Source organism: Giraffa tippelskirchi, chromosome 12, assembly GCF_054371585.1.
Source record: "Giraffa tippelskirchi isolate mGirTip1 chromosome 12, T2T-mGirTip1v1.2.pri, whole genome shotgun sequence".
Classification (NCBI taxonomy): Eukaryota; Metazoa; Chordata; class Mammalia; order Artiodactyla; family Giraffidae; genus Giraffa; species Giraffa tippelskirchi.
Genome location: NC_137286.1, coordinates 11,487,730 through 11,510,227, shown reverse-complemented (window position 1 = coordinate 11,510,227; position 22,498 = coordinate 11,487,730). Strand labels below are relative to the sequence as shown.

At 40.2% G+C, this 22,498-nt stretch overlaps 1 protein-coding gene across 2 annotated transcripts in view; it reads left to right on the top strand.

The window, feature by feature from the left end:
* Positions 1-22,498, top strand: part of UNC79 (unc-79 subunit of NALCN channel complex) — a 269,126-nt gene that overhangs the window by 147,526 nt on the left and 99,102 nt on the right. For both annotated transcript variants that reach the window (XM_081548126.1, XM_081548125.1), the window contains 8 exons: positions 558-785; positions 4,748-4,889; positions 10,264-10,343; positions 10,428-10,576; positions 14,970-15,127; positions 18,823-19,004; positions 21,063-21,264; positions 21,912-22,091. In XM_081548126.1, coding sequence (XP_081404252.1) covers positions 558-785; positions 4,748-4,889; positions 10,264-10,343; positions 10,428-10,576; positions 14,970-15,127; positions 18,823-19,004; positions 21,063-21,264; positions 21,912-22,091 — 1,321 coding nt within the window. The remainder of the gene's footprint in view (positions 1-557; positions 786-4,747; positions 4,890-10,263; positions 10,344-10,427; positions 10,577-14,969; positions 15,128-18,822; positions 19,005-21,062; positions 21,265-21,911; positions 22,092-22,498) is intronic.

The window sequence follows — 22,498 nt, the reverse complement described above, 5'->3', positions numbered from 1 at the left end:
CTTTTGACATACACCCATCATTCTGTGAACACTTCCTTGATGTCTTGCATGTTAAAATGTTCCAGGCTCATTTTACATTTTTCCTGGAATCAGCCATTTCTCCCAGGAGTTCTGGTTTCTTTAGTGGATAAAGGTATTTAGAAACCAAGATCTGGACATTGGGTGAGGAGCAGCATTTTTTAAATGTTTAACATCTCACAAAGTGATGGGTTTAAAAAAGAACCCTCTTTTAAATGTCTTCAGTTCAGTTCAGTTCAGTCGCTCAGTCGTGTCCAACTCTGCGACCCCATGAACCGCAGCACGCCAGGCCTCCCTGTCCATCTACAATTAAAACATAATTTCCATTACTTTGTATTGTGTATATATTCTTTTTAGAAGAGTCCATGGAAAGCAATGTATATTCATGGTCTGCAAGCTGTATTATCTTTAAATAATTTTATATTGTCATCAGTTAGTGAAAATTATCCCCAATTAGAGTGCCAATAGAATATTGAACAAAAGGATCAAACTCCTCCTTTTTTTTTTTTTTTTTTTGGCCTTTTTTTGATATCTTTCAGATGCAGTTGCAAGATGATGGGATCACAATGGGTTTTGAGCACAGCTTATCAAAGGACATTATTTCCATTATAAACAATGTCTTCCAAGCCCCCTGGGGGGGCTCCCACACCTGCCAGAAGGAAGAAAAAGCACTTGAGTGTAATTTATGTCAATCTAGTATTCTCTGCTATCAGCTTGCTTGTGAACTCCTGGAGAGACTGGCTCCCAAAGAAGAAAGCCGACTGGTGGTAAGCAGTTGAAGAAATAAGATGATCCACGAATAATAGTAGTCAAGACTGCTGTAGATGATGGAATGAGTCTTCTCCAGTATTACCTTATGCTCCATGCTGGGTAACATGTGCAATTGTGTTAAAAGAAAGTTCCTTTCACCAACTCAGGCTCCTGGTAATAGATATTATATTAAATGGAGCTATCTTACACAGAAATCTTGAGTTAGAATTCTTGAATCTTGAGTTATGGTTGTAACATATTTATTCATACAGTTTTCATAAATACAACACATTACTGGTATTCTTTTTTTTCATCCTGGCAACAATTTAATATTTTAAATTAATTTTCATTGGACTAAAGTTGCTTTACAATGTTGTGCTAGTTTCTACTGTATAGCAAAATGAATTTTACTGGTATTCTTGAAATAATTTTATCACAATGTTTTGTTACAAAGTTTAGATAACAGTGGCTACTACAAAATATACACATCAAATATTGAGTAGGTAGATTGGATGTAGACATGAAAATCCCTGAGTAACCTCAGTGTGTAAAACTCATTGACTCTATGAACAACCAATAAAGCTTTCATTTCATTTTCTGCTTTTTAAGAAAATTGTTTAAATAGGGAATAGCTAATATATGCCATAAATTAGCTACTTCATATATTAGTTATTCCCTGTTTGGGCTATTTACCATCTTAAATACACACATCACCACCCTCATACCATCACAGGTAGATGAACCTGAATCATTCAAGCCAGTGTTCCACATCTTCTTTTTTTCTTCCCCTAGTGTTTGTCTAGGTAGAAAGTGACTTCTTAAAAAAAAAAATCTTTTGAGGTATAGTGTACATGCAGTAAAGTGTTTCTTCAGTTTTTAAATACCTTTCAGTCCATGTAACTCATTAGTCTTATTTGTCACAATGTACTATTCCTGCGATATGGTCTTGTAAGCTCATTGGGAATATACCCTACAATAGTCACAGTAATAAATGGTTTGAGAATATCATTTAACTTAACACCTAGTCAGGAAGATGTTTAAGTAAATGAAAAACCATAAGACAGAGTGATGAGCTTAATGAGAGAGAGATCAATGAGGTAGCTATGAGAGAACAGAAAAGGGACAAGTCCAGGTTAGACGTGTGTTAGAGGTGGGCAAGGACTTCCCAGAGGAGATGGCTTCTGAGCGCCTCTATGAAGGAAGAGTGGAGTTAATGAAATGAAGGTGATAGGAAAGAAGGACTTTGAGATGTAGGAAGCTCTCTGCTTAAATGATACAGAGGAAAGAGGATGGTGATTTACTCAGGAAACTGTGTGTAGATCGTTGTTGGTAGAATAGAGAGAAAGATAGCAAAGGAGAGAAAGGTAGGGTCCATTTTATAATCACATTTATTAAGGGCTCTGTCTGCTAGACTAAGAAGTATGGATTTTATCTCAGTGACAATAGGGGAATCCTGAAGAGTTTTAACCAGGGTGCTGATATAATTTGATGAATCTGAGAAATTCTGCCAGTGAAGGAGAGAGATAAGAGGATTTGGATGCCCGGAATAAGAATCTAGTCAGAAGGTTAATTGGTCACTCAGGGGAAGGAACAGGGGGGCCTGAACTGAGGTAGTGATGGTGGTGATGAACAGAAGTCGTGGGGATGATGGATTTTTAGAAAAGAGAATTGACAGCACTTGGTGTTTAGTTAGTGGTTTGGGTTTTTTTGTTTTGGCTGTGTTGTGCAGCATGTAGGATTTAGTTCCCTGACTAGAAATTGAACCTGTGCACACTGCAGTGAAAGTGAAGAGTCTTGACCACTGGACTGCCAGGGAAGTCCCTAGTTAGCGTTTAGAGATGGAAAAATTGAGGACAGATCCATGTTTTGTGGTCTGGGAACTGATGATATTGCCATTTACAGAGAATTATAGGTGAGTTACTGGGTGTATGGAGAAGAGTCAATATGCACCATATCGAATTTTATGGAACTCAGTTTGTAATTTGACTTAACATCTTGTTCATGGGTGACCTAGGAACAGGGCCAGTCTCATCAAAACTGAAGCTGGCAAAGATATTCTCCAGAACCCTCCCAGACACCATTTCAGCTCTGATTTTTTTCTTCTTTTGATCCCATCAGTATCCTTTTGTGTATCCCATCAATCTTTACCTCCTTGCTTTGAGCTGGCAGTCAAGTAATTCTTCAAATTACTGGTTAGAGTGTTAAATAAAGAGAATATTTTAAAAATTTATTCATTTTTAAAAAGTTTTAAGTTGTATTTTATATTGGAGTGTAGTTGATTTACAACATTGTTTAGTTTCAAGTGTACAGCAAAGTGATTAAATTATGCATATACATATAACCATTCTTTTTCAGATTCTTTTCCCATACAGGTTGCTGTAGAATATTGAGTAGAGTTCCTTGTGCTATACAGTATGTCCTTATTGATTATCTATTTTATATATAGTAGCATGTATATATTAACCCCAAACTCCCCCCAACCTTTCCCCTAAAACAGGATGATTTTAAAAGAGGATATTTGAAGGTGGAACTTCAAAGAAAGAATAAAACTGGAATAGGAGGATAACTAGAGATGGATATTTTAAATAGTAGCCATACCTAGCATGTACTCTCTCTCTCTTTCTTTTCGAATCTCTTCCACTCATTTTTCAGCTTGTTATATATCTCTATATAGATATACAGATGTGATGTTATATATACACATTGTTGTACAACCAATCTTTAGAATATTTTCATCTTGCAAAATGGAAACTCTATACCCACCAAACAATAATGCTCATTCCTCCCTCCCCTTAACTCTGGAGAATACCACTTTACTTTCTGTTTCTATGACCTTGACTCCTATAGATACCTCATATAAGTGGAATCATACAATATTTATCCTTTTATGACCAGCTTATTTCACCTAGCGTAATGTCTTCATGCTCAAGTGCTTGGTTGCATCCGACTTTCTGTGATCCCATGGACTGTATCCCGCCAGGCTCCTCTATCCATGGGATTTCCCAGGCAAGAATACTGGAGTGGGTTGGCATTTCCTACTTCAGGGGATCTTCCCAACCTACAGATCAAACCCGCGTCTCTTGTGTCTCCTGCATTGGCAGGTGGATTCTTTACCACTAGTGCCACCTGGGAAGCCTGGCATAATGTCCTCAAGGTCCATTCATATTGTATCATGTGTCAGAATTTCCTTCCTTTATAAGAGTGAATAATATTCTATTGTATATATTTACTACATTTTGGCTATCTGTTCATCTGTTGATGAACACTCGGGTTGCCATACCTAGCTCTCTTTAACTCGCATGTTATAGAAATGTCTTGCTCCAAAAAATTTGACTTCCCCCAGCCACCAATATTTGTATCCAAATATATTGATGTGAGGGCTTCCCAGGTGGTGCAGTGGTAAAGAATTCTTCTGTCAATGCAGGAGACACAAGAAATGCAGGTTCAACCCCTGAATTGAGAAGATCTCCTGGAGAAGGAAATGGCAACCCACTCCAGTATTCTTGCCTGGGAAATCCCATGGACAGAGAGAGGAGCCTGGCAGGCTACAGTCCATGGGGTTGCAGAGAGTCAGACATGTCTGAGTACACACATACATATTGAGATGAACCCCTTATTATTCTCTGCTAATTAAGTATTATTACTGAACAAAATGGGCATTGGTTGGAATCACTTGGTGATTGACACAATCACAGGAATTAAAGCAGAGGTGAGAAAGTGAGCCTAGGAAGTTTAATAATGTTTTTAAGATTTTTTTTCCATATTTATCTTAAGCTAAGGAAAATGTTTCAGGAAACAGTTGATCTAAATGTCCTTTAACCATTATGCCAATAACCATTATGGAGGCAGGTGGCTTTGCTCCCCCGGGGTTCAGCACAGGGCCTGGGACTAGCAGGTGCTCGCCTATCTTTGTTGAACTAAGAGGGACTTCACATCCCCAAAGCGCTGCTCATCTGGCTGCTTGTCATGTTTGTTTCAGGAGCCCACAGACAGTCTTGAGGATAGCCTCCTTTCTTCCAGACCAGAGTTTATTATAGGCCCTGAAGGTGAGGAGGAGGAGAATCCAGTGAACAACCATGAGGAGAACCCTGGCAACCACACCGAGCCCATGGAACATGCTGGTAGGTGGACTGTGGCTTACTGGGAGTGATGGGCACATCCCACCCAGTCTGCACTAACATTCAGGACCTGGGTTGCTTAGACTACTCTGGACTTGGGCAAGTTCATACTGGTGCACATGAACCATTTCTCTCAAGATTATGAAGTGAACAGATCCAGGGCGTGCTTCTAGTAGAGCAGAAGTCACTGAGCATGTTTCTGGCAATAGGAGCTTGTGGGCGACAGAAACCCACCCTGTCAGTGAAGGCAGCATCTCCACACTGAATCGTGTTCAGTGAATCATGTTCTCTACGGAGAAGTAGCTGTGAACTAAGATTGAAGGGCCAAACTCTGGGAGATAGTGAAGGACAGGGAAGCCTGGCTTGCTACAGTCCATGGGGTCACAAAGAGTCAGACACAACTGAGCGACTGAACAACAACAACCAACTGGAGGGTGCCAGCGCTCTTGAGAGCTACTCAAGTCATTTGGCCAAAGCACAGTGCTTTTGGATGGAGGTGGCCAAAGCTGCGTCCCCGGGCTTTTGCTGGGACCTTGGATGGGCTGATCGTGAGCAGCTGTACAAGTCATACTCTAAGTCTACTTGGTTGGCTCTGCTCAGAGCTGGGAAGAGGGATGCCCTCATTCTAGTTTGCTTAAAGGCTCTGTGTAGGCTAACTGGGAGCAGCAAGATGGCAGGAACAGGCCCCCTTGAAATCATCTCCAGCTCTTCAAACTCTGAAGGGGTTTCAGGAATTTAGGGTGTGACCTCATGTGCCTCTGGCAAAGCCTGGTTTCTGGATCTGCACCGTGGCACTCTCTGAGTTTGTATCTTCCTGCTTCCACAATCCTGAACTGTAGGTATAGCTGGCCCCTGGGGGACCCACTCACCAGAACCAAAGTTTGGGAAGCACGAGCTTTCCATCACCCCTTCAGTGAAGAGCAAACATTATTAAATGACTGTTTTGTGGGGCTCCTTTTCAGCTCATGGGGCATCTGATCAGACCAGGGTAACTACATTGTTAGTACAAACTGCTTGGCTGGAACTCACTGCTTCAGCATGAATTGTATAAATAGTTAGTTGAGGGTGAATATATTGACTTCCGGGTGGCTCAAGTGGTAGAGAATCCGCCTGCCAATGCAGGAGATGTGAGCTTGATCCCTGAGTCGGGAAAATCCCCTGGAGGATGAAATGGTAACCCACCCCAGTATTCTTGCTTGGAGAATCCCATGAACAGAGGAGCCTGGCAGGCTACAGTTTATGGGGTTGCAAAGAGTCAGACATGACTGGCACACACACACACAAACAAAATGTTGACTTACGCTATTTAGAACCATCGACACTTAGATGAGGGAACACCTGAGATCACCTACTTCATTGGTTCTCAACGTGTACTAGAGGTTGTAAATCTCTGTGTGTTCTTTTGACTGTCCTTAATTGGGGTGGCAGTTGGTGAGAAGGTGTGGGCAAAGGATGAGAAGACCCAGGCTCCCCACGCTGCTTCAACCAGGGTGCTCTGTCTTGTGCTATTTCCTGTGTTGGAGCTCTAAGTAAGATTCTCTTTCAACAAAGAATTTCGTGGAAAGAAATTTGAAACCTGCCCATCTAGGCCAGCCTTCTCACTTTGTGGATGAGGAAAGTACATCCAGGATGGTTAAGCATCTTGCTCGTGGTCATGTAGCTCGTGTTGTTCACTCCTGATTTATACTTTATGCTTAACATGATTCCAAAATGTAATGGAGCATCAGAGTCATCTGAGGAGTTGAAACACAAACACAGTGAAATAAGCTCCACCTGCTCACCCTTGACCCTGGGTATACCTGGGGTGGAAGATTGGAAATTGGTAACCCAAGTATTGTGCAACTAGTTAATGGCAGGGATGAGACTAGAACCTGCATCTCTGGGTTTACTTAGATTTACTAATTATTTGCCAAAGCTTACCACCCTTGCCTTCTTCCACATAGGCTAAAAGTCTGTTCTTTACATCTGTATCTCTTTTGCTGTGTTGCCTATAGGGTCATCATTACCATCTTTCTAAATTTCATGGCCCAAGGCCATGTTTATATCAGGAATTAATGCCGAAGGAAAGCATGGATTTCACTTATTATTTTTTTCTCTGAAAGCCACATGGTGTATTTAGTCTTTTTTAAAATATTTATTTATTTATTTTAATTGGAGGGTAATTACTTTACAATATTGTGGTGGTTTTTGCCATACATCGACATGAATCAGCCATGGGTATCCACGTGTCCCCCATCCTGAACCCCCCTCCCACCACCCTCCCCACCCCATCCCTCTGGGTGTTCCAGAGTACCAGCTTTGAGTGCTGTGCTTCAAGTATCAAACTTGTACTGGTCATCTATTTTACATATGGTAATATTCATGTTTCAGTGCTATTCTCTCATACATCCCACCCTTGCCTTCTTCCACATAGGCTAAAAGTCTGTTCTTTACATCTGTATCTCTTTTGCTGTGTTGCCTATAAGGTCGTCATTACCATCTTTCTAAATTCCATATATGTGCATTAATATACTGTATTGGCTGTTTCTCTTTCTGACTTATTTCATTCTGTATAATAGGCTCCAGTTTCATCCACCTCATTAGAACTGACTCAAATATGTTCTTTTTTTTTTAATAGCTGAGTAATAATAGTCTATTGTGTATATGTACCACAACTTCCTTATCCATTTGTCCGCCGATGGACATCTAGGTTGCTTCCATGTCCTAACTGTTGTAAACAGTGCTGTGATGAACTTTGGGGTACACATGTCTCTTTCAATTCTGGTTTCCTCATTGTGTATGCCCAGCGGTGGGATTCCTGGGTAGTATGGCAGTTCTATTTCTATTTCCAGTTTTTAAAGGAATCTCCACACTGTTCTCCATAGTGGCTGTACTAGTTTGCATTCCCACCAACAGTGTAAGAAGGTTCCCTTTTCTACATATCCTCTCCAGCATTTATTGTTTGTAGACTTTGTGATGGCAGCCATTCTGACCGGCATGAGATGGTTCCTCATTGTGGTTTTGATTTGCTTTTCTCTGATAATGAGTGATGTTGAACATCTTTTCATGTGTTTGTTAGCCATCTGTATGTCTTGTTTGGAGAAATGTCTGTTTAGCTCTTTGGCCCATTTTTGGATTGGGTCATTTATTTTTCTGGAATTGAGCTGCAGGAGCTGCTTATATATTTTGGAGATTAATTCTTTGTTAGTTGCTTCATTTGCTATTATTTTCTCCCATTCTGAAGACTGCCTTTTCACCTTGCTTATAGTTTCCTTTGTTGTACAAAAGCTTTTAAGTTTAATTAGGTTCCATTTATTTATTTTTGTTTTTATTTCCATTACTCTGGGAGGTAAGTCATAGAGGATCTTGCTGTGATTTATGTCAGAGTATTCTGCCTATGTTTTCCTCTTAACAGTTTTATAGTTTTTGGTCTTACATTTAGATCTTTAATCCATTTTGAGTTTATTTTTGTGTATGGTGTTAGAAAGTGTTCTAGTTTCATTCTTTTACAGATGATTGACCAGTTTCCCCAGCATCACTTGCTAAAGATATTGTCTTTTTTTCATTGTATATTTTTGCCTCCTTTGTCAAAGATAAGGTGTCCATAGGTATGTGGATTTATCTCTGGGCTTTCTGTTTTGTTCCATTGATCTATATTTCTGTCTTTGTGCCAGTACTGTCTTGATACTGTAGCTTTGTAGTACAGTCTGAAGTCAGGCAGGTTGATAGATTTCACTTATGATCTAATAACCCATACTCTTTCTGCGTAAATAGATTATTTTTAACCACACACATCAATTAACTGCCATTTGAACAATGGTTAAAATTAAGCAGTAAATTTTTATAAATTACACTTCCCTTGTGCTTAATTGTTTGTAAGCTCCACTTATATAAACATTTGCTCTGTTCATCTCCCCCAAACACTACTTCAGGCTCTGGTCACAGTTTCTGGTCTATTTTTCCTGTCTTAGTCTCTGCTGTTTGCAGGACACAGTTATAACTTGTCTCCTCAGGGAAGAGGAATTGTTTTCTAAGACCAGCCTTCTCTGCTGCTGAGCACCCTGGTCCTGCTTCTGCTTTGTGGGTCTTCAGGCGGGGTTCTTGAGCTCTTCTGTCAGAGATTAGAGGGACACTCTATTGATATATGTTCAGTGGTTTCCTCCTCTTTCTAGAATATTTCCTGTTTCCTATTTTGTGGCCTGGCACCTATTTCTTGCAGTAGTCAGATATGTCCTCCATTAAAAATATTAAAAAAAAATTTTATGCTAGACAAAGATGGTTTGACTCCCAGTGTCTCTGATCCTAGGAATTGCCAAAACTCGTAATAGTGATTTGAAAACAGTTTACACTAGTTTCTACATTTGAGAATTAACTTGTGAATTCTTTTCTCTGGCATGCCTCATTTACAATATACCTTCCTCAAGCTACCCCCCACTCCCTACTATAGAGGCAAAGGTCTTTTTAGAGATCTTCACAAGAAGATAAAACCATGAATAGTTCTGACTTAAATATGCTCAAGTCTTTAAAAGTATCCCCCTTTTTTGCAAGAATAAGTCCTGTGCATGTGTGAAAATGGTACATGTGAATCCTGGGGTAAATCCTTAAGTGTTAATGCAACTTGCATATGTCTCTTTGAAAGTGAAAAAGAAAGTGAAACTGTTGGTTGCTCAGTCATGTCTGACTCTTTCTGACCCCAAGGACTGTAGCCCATCAGGTCCTCTGTCCATGAAATTCTCCAGGAAGAATACTGGAATGGGTAGCCATTCCCTTCTCCAGGGGATCTTCCTGACCCAGGAATCAAACCCTTCCTGCATTGCAAGCAGATTCTTTACCATCTGAGCTACCAGGGAAGCCCACATTTCTCTTTAATACCTGCATTCCCCAGTACCTCAGATGGTAAAGAATCTGCCTCCAATGCAGGAGACCTGGGTTTGGTCCCTGGGTTGGGAAGGTACCCTGGAGAAGAAAATGGCAATCCACTCCAGTATTCTTGCCTAGGAAATTCCATGGACAGAGGAGCCTGGCGGGCTACAGTCCATGGGGTCATAAAGGGTCAAAGAATCAGACATGACTGAACGAGTAACACTTTCATACTATACTATCTCCCTTTCAAATAGGAAGGCCCACAGGAGCATTGGGCTGGGCTGGGGTTGCTTCGGGGAATGAAAGATATCTGAATACACAGTGGAAGTTGGAAGCTGAGGATCCTAAATCTAGATTTCCTGCACTTGCATTATGGAGAGTATATATGCTTACTTGGAGAGCAAAGAAACACATTACATGAATACTTTTTAGTATATTCTATTTCTATATTTACTCCTCTTCATTTTATGGTCTTGATAATTCATGAACGATGGGGAAAAGAGTTGTGCTAATGTGTGTAATTATTTCTTCTTAGCAATAAAGAATGATACTGAAAGAAAATTTTGCTACCAGCAGCTTCCAGTAACGTTGAGACTAATATACACCATTTTCCAGGTATATTTTTTGAGATGTTTGGATATTTTATTTGGTAGTATTGCCATTTGTGATAACTCAGTAAACATGTGATTCTTTGCATAGGAAATGGCTAAATTTGAAGAGCCAGACATTCTTTTTAACATGCTCAATTGCCTGAAGATCCTCTGTCTACATGGAGAGTGTTTGTACATTGCTAGAAAAGATCATCCTCAATTTTTAGCCTATATTCAGGATCATATGCTGATAGCAAGGTATGTCTTCCTAATAGTGTTTTTGTCTGTTTCTATTTTAGATTTCATCTGTGAAAATCATTGTTAGAATAAGACTTATCAACTCATTGGTTTATTTCCGTAGTCAGGACAGACTAATTTGCCTATAGGAACTACTTTCATTTCTTTTATATAGTTTAATTTTTTAAATATATCAATATGAGGAATAGTAATTTGCTAGATACTGTACAAGTAGAAAAGACAAAATAAGTATTATTTTATGCCTTTTAATTGTTAGATGACTTAAGAATATAGTGTATGCTAGAAAAATGTCAATTAGTTTAAGTTAATAGATACCAAGTACAACTGAGTAAGACTCAACATCTTACTTGAAGTAGAACTGCTAATAAGCATCTAAATCTCTCCATATATTGCCTGAAAAGTTATTTTTTAGAGATTGCTGAAACATTTTGAGAAAAATAATAAAATATTGTCCTAGATTTACTAATGATTTTCTTCTTGACAACCTTAAAATAACTGTTACAGTGTTCTTGGAAATAAGTAAAAAAAAATTATTCTCATTTATATGTAAGCAAATGAAATAATTAAAAAACAAAAGTTTGGTTCAGGTTAACTTGGCTTCCCAGGTGGCTCAGTGGTAAAGAATTCACCTGCCACTGCAGGAGATGCAGGTTGGATCCCTGGATCGAGAAGATCCCCTGGAGAGGGAAACGGCAGCCCACTCCAGTATTTCTGCCTGGAGAATCTCATAGGCAGAGGAACCTGAAGGGCTACAGTCCAGAGGGTCGCACAGAGTCAGACACGACTTAAATGACTTAGAATGGAAGGCGAGGCTGGAGGTTGGGATGCAAGAGTGAAAGGCCTTTGAAGATAGAGGCTTTGTTGTTGTTTAAAGTCATATCTGACTCTTTTGCGACCCCATGGACTGTAGCCTGCCAGGCTTCTTTGTCTATGGGATTTCCCAGGCAAGAATACTCAAGTGGGTTGCCATTTCCTGCTCCAGGGGATCTTCCTGCATTGTGTCTCCTGCATTGCTAGGTAGATTCTTTACCACTGATCCACCAGAGAAGCCCAATGTTTGTTTGTTGATCTAATTATAATAATATAGACATGTCACAATGGCTCAAATGGTAAAGAATCTGCCTGTAATGTGGGAGACTGGGTTCAATCCCTGAGTTGGGAAGAAGGGAATGACAACCCGCTCCAGTATTCTTGCCTGGAGAATCTCCATGGACTGAGGAGCCTGGCAGGCTACAGTCCATTGGGTTGCAAAGAGTCGGACACGACTGAGTGACTACACTACTACTACTACTTACTTAATGGTATTTGGAGATCTGTGGAGGATTTTGAAACAATGAACAGGGTCAGAGTTGTACTTTCATAGCATGAGTATGAAGAAAAGGGGCGTCCCTGGTAGCTCAGCTCGTAAAGAATCCACCTGTAATGCAGGAGACCCTGGTTTGACTTCTGGGTCAGGAAGATCCCCTGGAGAAGGCACAGGCTATTCTTGGGCTTCCCTGGTGGCTCAGACAGTAAAGAATCCACCTGCAATGCAGGAGACCTGGGTTCGATCCCTGCTTTGGGATGATCCTCTGGAGGAGGGCATGGCAACCCACTCCAGTATTCTTGCCTGGAGAATCCCATGGAGAGAGGAGCCTGGTGGATTACAGTCCGTGGGGTCACAAAGAGTCAGACACGACTGAGTGACGAAGCACAGCACAGCACATGAAGAAAAGAGATCACGGGGAACCATCCACATTTGAGGGTACGCAAAGAGCTTGCAAAGGCTTTGGGAATGTTAACATATAACACAGAACTTCCTTCTGAAAAGTTTGTTCGAAGAGGAGGGAACGATCAGATACTTAGAGGGGAAAAGAAGTGGATGTCAAGTGTTTTTTGAATAAAGAAGTTTGAAACATTTATGGTTCATAGAAAGAAGTATAGGAAAGGGAGTAGTTGGTGGAGTCAAGTCCTGGAAGGCAGGCACATGTGATCAAGAACAAGGGTGAGGGGAAAGAGAAGGGATGCCTTTTCCTTTGAAAGGAGATGCATTTGTAGGAAAAGAAAAAATGTCAAGGGGATCATAACAAGTAACTGGAACCTTAAGAATAGTATATGCTGATGTCTTCCTCTGAGAGGGAGGGGGATAGAGATTGAGTTGGGAGCTTGAAGAACATGGAAAAAAGTATGGAACAGGTTACATGAGGGAAGCAGTAAGGCATCAGCAAGAAATCATTGAAGAAGCACTAGCCTCAGGGCCTTGCTGAGGTTAGCTGGCACCTAACTGTGATGGGCCAGGCATGTTAGGAATTTGTGGGTTGTTTTTCACCAGTACTCTGAGCCTGGAAGTGGATAAAAGTAGGCAATGGGTTTATTCAGGAGTGGGGATTACTGCTTTGATTATGGTGGAAGGTCAGAGGGATGAGGAATTCCAGAGGGACAAAATGGTTGACTCTGGGATCCCGTCTAAAACTGGAGGCAAGTGAAGCCAAAAGAGGTTTGATGTTTGGGGGAAGAGTATAGAAAAGAGGGAAAAATAGCCTAATTCAGGATCAGAGGTGGTAACTGAGGGTTCTCAGCCTTCCAGAGGGGAGGTCAGTGGCTCATCTAATAGAATAAGATAAAGGCCGCTGTGACTGAGGAAGAGATGGACCTGTGGGACCATGGCTGGATTCACTAGAGACGTTGGCAGAGACTTGGATGAGGAAGAAGACTAGCAGGGACCACATTCAGCAAGGAAGGGAGAGGGGACAGGGCCCTGTAAGTAGATGGCATGGGTTTCAAAAGAAAGAGGTTGGTAAGAGAAGGCCTGGAGGAAGACGTGGGAAGCAAGGATTGTGTAGAGCTAGTGAAGACTAGGGTGAAGACTCATAGAGAGGTTAAGGGGAAATTGTGTTACCAGCAAGATGTCAGGCTTCAGCTAAGATGGAGGGGGAAATATACTAGTTTCCTAGGCTGCCCTAAGAAATGGCCACAAACTGAGTATCTTAAAAGAAAAAAAAATTATAATCTTCCTTGGAAGTAAAGGGAAGCCGCTCAGTTGTGTCCGACTCTTTGTGACCCCGTGGACTGTAGCCTACCAGGCTCCTCCATCCATGGGATTCTCCAGGCAAGAGTACTGGAGTGGTTTGCCATTTCCTTCTCCAGGGGATCTTCCCGACCCAGGGATCGAACCCAGGTCTCCCGCATTGGAGGCAAATGCTTTAACCTCTGAGCTACCAGGGAAGTCCCCTTGGAAGTAAAATGCCATTTTAATTCTGATATTAACTGAGCCAAATAGGAAACAAAACAAAGTAAACCAAAGTGAAAACAAACAAAAGCCATACTTTAGATAATTGAATAAAAATTTTGAAAATATTATTACTAAAAATATACATTCAGAATTATTCTGGCATATATTGATAAGGACTTAGCTTTAACTCGCTAAGGTGCATTTTTGAGCAGTATTGGTCTGATTTTAGGAATGGCAAGTATTCCTAAGATGTTACCGGGGATACCTCTCCCTTTCTGTTTGTTTTCTCTCTCTTTTCCCCCACCCCTTTCTCGCTCCCTCCCCATTGCCTAGCTTCCTTCCCTCTGTGTAGACTTCTCAGCAGGCTGCCCCTGTGAGGTGGGACAGGGTGGCCAGCAGCTCTAGAGCCACATCTCACTTCATTCTTGAGATTTCAGAATACATACCAAAGCCTGGAAAAGGATGCTAGCATTCCCACCCCTGGACTAATCACTCTGTTCATTACATTGAAGTATTCTGATCAGTCTGGGCTTTGTGTTCACTCTTAGGATAAAGAAGATGGGGGAACTTGATTAACAACCCTGCCAATTAGTGCAGAGGCTGTTCTTAATAGGAAAAGAGTTGTCTGCTAGAATAAGAATGAAAGGATGCTAGGCAAACAAAACCAATAAAATTCTCCAGATGTTCACTATAAGAGCATTTTAAAAAATCAGTTATCACCTCATCTTAACATAACTAATATCAGTTATTATTTAACAGTCATTATCCATTTATGTACCTGGATTTATAATATACAGTTTAAAACTTTATGTTAAAATGCAATGTTAACCGGTAGCATTTTTCTGTGTTCTTATATAAAAGTAATTTCTTTAAAAAAATTAACATAGGAAAAGGCTTCCCCGGCAGTTCAGTGATTAAGGCTCCACCTTCCAATGCGGGGGTTGAGGGTTCGATCCCTAGTCGGAGAACTAAGATCCTACATGCTATAGAATGCAGCCAAACATTTAAAAAGAATTAACAGAGAAAGAGCATAGAAACAGTATATCAGAGGATTATAGTCTTGTGAATGAGCATCCCTACCAGCCATCTGTTAACGACACTTCCCATAAATTAAGATAATAAGATTTATTTCTAGAAAGTTTGTTGTAACTGTAACCACTTTGCTTTTTCTTGATTCCCCAGCCTGTGGAGAGTCGTCAAATCTGAATTCTCCCAGCTGTCTTCATTGGCAGTTCCTCTCCTTCTTCATGCTTTGTCACTTCCTCATGGTGCTGACATCTTTTGGACAATCATAAATGGCAATTTCAACAGCAAAGACTGGAAGATGAGGTTTGAAGCAGGTACCTCTGTATTAGCTTAACAATTCTCTCTGGTTCACAAGGTAAACCAGATGTCCAGTCATGATATTTCTTTCTGGCCCTTCCTTTTCCTCCCTTCTTTTTAGAAGGTGTTATCCTGCTTGCTAGTGTTCTTTGTTGGCTCTACTTAATTGAGCTTCCTTGATAATAGAATTTTTCAGAATGGTCCTTAGGTAGGTTGACCCTGTCTAGGTTTGTCTAAGATAGTCCCAGTGTAAGCCTGTTGTCCAGAAGTGCTTATTAATTGTACCCTTGTTTACTCTCAAAGGGGACCTGGTGTGAATGGTAGTCAGCCTAATAGGTTACTTGCAATGGAATACCTGGAAATGTTTGCTTAAAATGCAGATTACTGGGCCCCATCCTAGACCTACTGCATCAGAATTTTAGGAGGTGAGGCCAGAAATCTGTATTTCTAACAAGTTCTCTTCAGGTAATTCAATGAAGTTTGAGAAGCTCTGCTGTTATACTCTTGCCATTGAAACATCAGGGACCAAGTCTGCAGTGATGCTTGTAATTCCTAGTGCTTAGAATGGCAGGTTCCTAGAGGAACATGGTATGGAATGAACATGGATGTGTCTTAGTCTTATATCTGCTGGCCTCACTGTCACTCTAATCTGCTGGTACTCCCACTCTCAAGGGGCAGCAAGCAGGGTTGGCACACCACAGTGTGCCTGATCAGAATGGTTTGGTATATTTTAGTGTCTCAGAAATTTTACAGAGAAATGGAAGTTCCATCAGGTGAGTTAATTGCTATACCTTGAGTTTAATTCTCTAATATCTGATCACCTCAAGGAGTTCTTGCTTTTAATTCCCCATGAATCCCAGGGTTGGTTTATTTATGTGACAACACATGATGTTGTATGAAATTAGAGTCAAACTTTTTAGCAAAAGACTACATGGTATTGACAACATTTTATAGACATTTGAATAAAATAAAGCAGATAAATATCTGATTATGTTGCTTTTTTACTCCAAAAAATTTTAATAGGTCTTTAGATGCCTAGAGAATAAAGTTCAGGGTCCTTAAACTAACATTCAAATAACATTCCTATGGTCTAACTGCAAGTGTTTGCAGCCTTATTTCTTGCTTTTCTTTCTACATATACCATTGCTATTTCTCCGTTGCTTTTTGCTTTTCTTCATCCGTGTGTTGACCATTCTGTGCTCTCTGTCTGAAGTCTGCTTCCATTCAAGTTCAGTTCATTTCAGTCGCTCAGTCGTGTCTGACTCTTTGTGACCCGATGGACTGCAGCATGCCAGGCTTCTCTGTGCATCACCAATTCCTGGAGCTTGCTCAAACTTGTGTCTATCATGTCGCTGATGCCATCCAACCATCTCATTCTCTGTCGTCCCCTTTTCTTCCTGCCTTCAATCTTTCCCAGCATCAGGGTCTTTTCTAATGAATCTTTCTTCCATTCAAGGTCCCATTCAAGTGCCACCTCCATTTCATGAGTCTTCAAATGCCTCCATTGAGTTTCACTTTCTCTATTCATTCAGTGGAAGGTCATTTCTTTATTCCCTAATCTCCCTTAGCATTTTATTTCTACCTTGTTAATGGCAGTTCCAGCTTTTTATATTACATTTCAGTTATAATTGTACTTGTGTAATCTCTTTTAGTTGACTTGACTTTGAAGTCAAGATCTGAGAATCATTCGCATAATAAGTCTACTTGAGAAACCATAACAGAATACCATAGACTGGGTGGCTTAAACAACAGAAATTTATTTCTCATCATTCTGGAGGCTGGGAAGTTCAAGATCAAGGCTCCAGCTTATTGGGGTCCTTTGTGAGGGCTCTGTTCCTGTCTTGTAGATGACCGCCTTCTTGCTGTATCTTTACATGGTGGAGAGAGAGAGAACTTTGGTCTCCCTTCTTTTTATAAGTTCACCAATCCCATAATAGGGAGCCTACCCTCATTATGTCATCTAAACCTAATTACCTCCCAAGTTCCCACCTCCAAATGCCATTACATTGGAAATTAAGGCTCTAACATATCAATTTTTGGAAGGGACACAAACATTCAGTCTGAAACAGTTCATTTTTCCATTTACTTCCATCTCCCCCAAGTACTTAGAATGATCTCTTTTGTTGTTGCTCTTCAGTCGCTCAGTCATGTCTGACTCTTTGCAACCCCATGGATTGCAGCACGCCAGGCTTCCCTATCCTTCACTCTTTCCTGGAGTTTGCTCAAACTCATGTCCGTTGAATCGGTGATGCCATCCAACCATCTCATCCTCTGTCATCCCCTTCTCCTCCTGCCTTCAAGCTTTCCCAGCATTAGAGTCTTTTCTAATGAGTTGACTCTTTGCATCAGGTGGCCAAAGTATTGGAGCTTCAGCTTCAGCATCAGTCTTTCCAATGAATATTCAAGACTGATTTCCTTTAGGATTGACTGGTTTGTTCTCCTTGCAGTACAAGGGACTCTCAAGAGTTTTCTTCGGCACCACAGTTTGAAAGCATCAATTCTTCGGTGCTCAGACTTCTTTATGGTCCAACTCTCACATCTGTACATGACTAATGGAAAAACCATAGCATTGGCTATGTGGACCTTTGTCCACAAAGTAATGTCTCTGCTTTTTATATATAAAATATTTATAGGTATATTTTATATAACAAAAGCAGAATGATCTCTTAGTTTTATATATATATAAACTAAATGAATTTGTGAATTTATTGAATAAGTACTATACGTACTAGGTACTATGGGAGTAACAAAAATAGTATATGAACAGATTCCTGCTCTTAAGAGGCTCCTAATTTAATTGATGTGACCAAATATTAACATGTAAGTGGTTAAGAAATTATAAAGGTACAAATATAACTCAAGATCACAACAGGAAATATGTTATATAGCTATATATGAACACACGAATGCTATAGGTAAATGAGTTGTAATTTTGCAGGTGTTCATGGGATGGAAAGGACATTCTAGAAAGTCAGAGTGACTTTACAGAACAGTAGAATTTCAGCAGCAAACTCTTTAAGGATGATAGAGTGTCAATAAGTGGAAAAGAATAGAAGGAATATTCTCTCTAGGCTGCTGGAACAGCTTAAATAAAAACCTGAAATGTCTTTGCATGGAACTATATTGCTTTACTAGCTACTATAACTTTTATAAAGCTATGTTTAAAGAGTGGCTGGAATAATTCAACATAGATTTGCAGAATAATTAGAACTCTATCACATAAGGGTGCATCTATTTCATGGAAGAAATATGTGGCTTCTGTAGCCCCAGGAAGAGTGGTTGTCATATCACTTCATGACATACCAAGAACCTAGAGCTAGCCCTGGCAGGCACGTCCCACCTGCCTGTGTGGTCTGCAGCGCCTCTGTAGAATATGCCTGCAGAATCTCTGTAGAATGGACAAAGAAATGAACATGGAGGCATTTTGAAGAGTTTGAAATATGATTGGAAGTTAAACAAAAGTAGAGACTGTTAAAGAAAAAAACACCCAGAACTAAATCAAGGCTGCCTGGCAGAAAACTACTGCGCTGAGTAGAAATGCTCTCTGCCACACGGATAAAACGGAACACTTGAGAAGGGTGGCACTGAAATTTCCTCTTGGTGTTTAAGATCAGTGTGAGGGCACCCAGAACTAACTTCTTCCTCTGGGTTCGTTTCTCAGGCTGTCTAAATGAATGTCATATTTTGTTGTTGTGTGCCTTTGACATTGCAGTGGAAAAAGTGGCTGTAATTTGTAGATTTCTGGATATTCACTCAGTGACCAAAAACCACCTACTGAAATACTCCCTGGCACACGCCTTCTGCTGCTTCCTGACGGCTGTGGAGGACGTCAACCCAGCTGTGGCTACCAGGGCCGGTCTCCTGCTTGACACCATAAAGAGGCCAGCACTCCAGGTGATGTTCCTGCCCTGTGATGTACATTGTCTGCTCTGCAAATGGCACTCTGCTCTACTGTACCAACTCACTGAGTCATTTGTCACATAACACACACAAAATTCTGCTGCTGATGATAACACGAGAAATTTTTTTTTCTGCTCGGAGAAGGACTTTGAGAGATATTTACTCATTGGTGACAGCTTTACTTCTTAATATAATATCAATACAACTTCATAATAGCAACTTTATTCCATCCTTGTATAGCACATTATCCTTTCTTAAGTGATATCCTGCATTGTTCCCTTTGATTCTTATAAACCACTGGGATAACTGATAGGCTAGTTATTATTATGGCCATTGAATCCAGGGAATGAACCTGAGGTCACTGTCTTGGGTCATAACCGTAGACTTCTTGATTGTCATGAGGCTTTCTTTGCAACTTAACATTTCGCATTTTGTGTGCTATCAATCTGTGCACTCTGTATTTTTCCACATTCTGTACTATTAAAAGTTTCAGTGCTGTATTCCTGCATGTCCTTCTCCGAATTCTCAAAGACCATGTATCTAAGGAAGTCTTTACTAATCTCAGCTTCTAATTTCAGCACTGGAAATTTTTAAATTGGGAACACTATCCCAGAACCACAACATATTAACAGATCTCTTGTTTTGTTTGTTGATTCTTTCTTTTCAATTTTTGTCCCCATGCTGCTATCATTTCTGCCAGATGCAGTGTTGTATAATTTTTTGTATGTGGCAGACTTTTAAACTAAGCTGGTTTATTTTCTACCATTCAACTGACTCCAGGGTGGGAAGAAGTGAAAAGTGAAAGCGTTAGTCGCTCAGTCATGTCTGACTTTTTGCAACCCCATGAACTGCAGATTGCTAGGGTCCTCTGTCCATGGGATTTTCCAGACAAGACTACTGGAGTGGGTTGCCATTTCCTTCTCCAGGGCTCTTCCTGGTCCAGGGATTAAACCCAGGTCTCCTGCATTGCAGGGAGACTCATTACCACGTGAGCTACCAGGGAAGCCAGAGGGTGGGAAGTCCTTATCATTAAAGCTAGATGCTAAGAGAAATCAGATGAATGATAATATAGATCAGAGCAAAATAAGAGAAGGTAAATATGATGCTGAAACAAAATGCCACAAATTAACTTCAGAGAGATATGAAATATGAGACCTGGAGAGAATTGTTTATCCTATTTGTCACCTTTATTTTATACTTGAAGAAATGAAGTCTCAGGGAGATAATGTGACTTTTCAAAGAACACAGAGTGAATTCAGGGGAGAACCAAGTTTAGACCCTCCAAAGTCCTGTTCTGCTGTTTTTCCACATTGGCATATTGTTATTATTAAAAGTAATGATAACAGGAAGAACCAAAATTTGTGAAACATGTATTATATTTCCAGGGCAATGTATTAAAACTGTTCCATCATGCATTACGTCATTTAATCCTCACAGTAACCTCTTGTGTGTTCCAAATTTACAGGTAGAGCAGTTGAGAGTTAGAAAGGTTAAGTAACTTTTTCAGAATCACATGACTATTAAGTGGAAGTGCATCTTCTTTTTGGTAGGAAAAAAAAGTGTGGGAGAGGAGTTTCTCCTAGTCATTGAATATTCCTTGAATTTTGACTCAGAAATTTGAGCTACATGTATATTATTGATTTTTTCTGATACATTGTATAATAACCACTTAATCCATATACCCTCAAACCAATGTATTTTTTAATGCCTGTAGTGTCTATTAAGAGAATCATACTTCCAAAACTACATTTTAGAATACACATAGATAGTAGACAGTGAAAGTCGCTCATAGTATTGAGTATTTGGAGTAAGTGGTTATTATACAATGTATCAGCAAAATCAGTAATATACATGTAGTTCAGATTTCTGAGTCAAAATTCAAGAGATAGTCAATGATTAGGGAAAACTTCTCTCCCTTTTCTCCTACGAAAAATCCAATCCAAGAAGATTTCAACTGAATCATTCTCCGTTATAAGTATGTATTGAGGAGGCTGCCTTATTTACTTTGCTTAGTGTGTGTATATCTGACTTTTTTTTTAACCTTTCCTCCAGGGTCTGTGTCTTTGTCTTGACTTCCAGTTTGATACTGTGGTTAAAGATCGACCCACAATATTGAGCAAGCTTTTACTCTTGCATTTTCTCAAGCAAGATATTCCTGCTTTGAGCTGGGAGTTCTTTGTCAACAGATTTGAAACCCTTTCTTTGGAAGCTCAGCTACATTTGGATTGTAACAAAGAATTCCCTTTTCCTACAAGTAAGCAGAACAAAGCACTTGCTTTAAAAGTCAGTTCCTATTCCTGTGCCTGCTCGACAAGCCGGATTCTCTGCATGAAGTTTCATTACCCGTTGTGGAAGCTACCTTGACTGCATGTACTCAGTTCATAAAATGTTTATTGAGTATCTACTGTGGTAGTCTGCAGGTTAACTGTTTTCTGGCATTTCAATGTCAAAATTCTCATTTATTTGAGTTGCCAATGAGAACCAGTTGTGACTCTGTGTTCCTTAAATATTATTCAATCATCCTATTTATGTTTGTGAGCAACTTTGTGAGATTTATTTGCACTTGGTAAATTTACACTTCCTTGCTCAGTAATTAGTTACCTGCAGCTCTAAATAGATGGAGGGAAGACTTTGGTCACTCGAGTATTTATCCAGTGATAACAAAATTAGATAATTTAACCTTACAGTTTAAACAGAAAAATGATAAGTGGTAGTTGAAACAGGTAATAGTTACATTTTTTTAAATATGAATCTTATCATAGAGGGAGACAGATGAGTGAGAAGTGTATCCATGGCAATGATTTTTAATATTGAAAATAAACACAGATGGATTGTTTCAGACTAGTTGCATATAACTTAGCTAGTTAAGGAAAATGATCACCTCCAATTCCTTTTGCAAAGCTATCACTGCTGTGAGGACCAATGTTGCTAACCTCAGTGATGCCGCGTTGTGGAAGATCAAGAGGGCTCGTTTTGCAAGGAACCGCCAGAAAAGCGTGCGTTCCCTCCGAGACAGCGTGAAAGGACCCGCAGAATCCAAGAGGGCGCTCTCCCTCCCCGAGACCCTAACCTCCAAAATCCGTTGAGTATCTTCTTCCATCCTCCCTTTAAATCTGTTTGATGTCTTTCTGAGGCTCACCTGTCGTGTTGAATGTCACTTAGCAAAACTGAGCTCCTTCAGTTGCACTGACCTTCACGTTCCCTAGAGGGTCCCCCAGGTCTATCAGTGCTCTGGATGGCTTTTCCAGCTGCTGGTGAAGCAAAGCCCTGACCCAGCAGTGGATTGTTTTGAGATGTAGACAGCAGCAAATCCACTGATGCATGGCATGAAATGCAGAAGAAGCATTTGTTAGAGTCCTAGAATATGAAGGTTTCCACCACTAGTGTCGTAACCTAAGAGCTTCCTGGATGAAGCTTTGACAAGACCTATGGCAACTAAGGGGAGAGTAGAAATTTGGAATGCATGACAAAGGCAACCAGCAGACTCC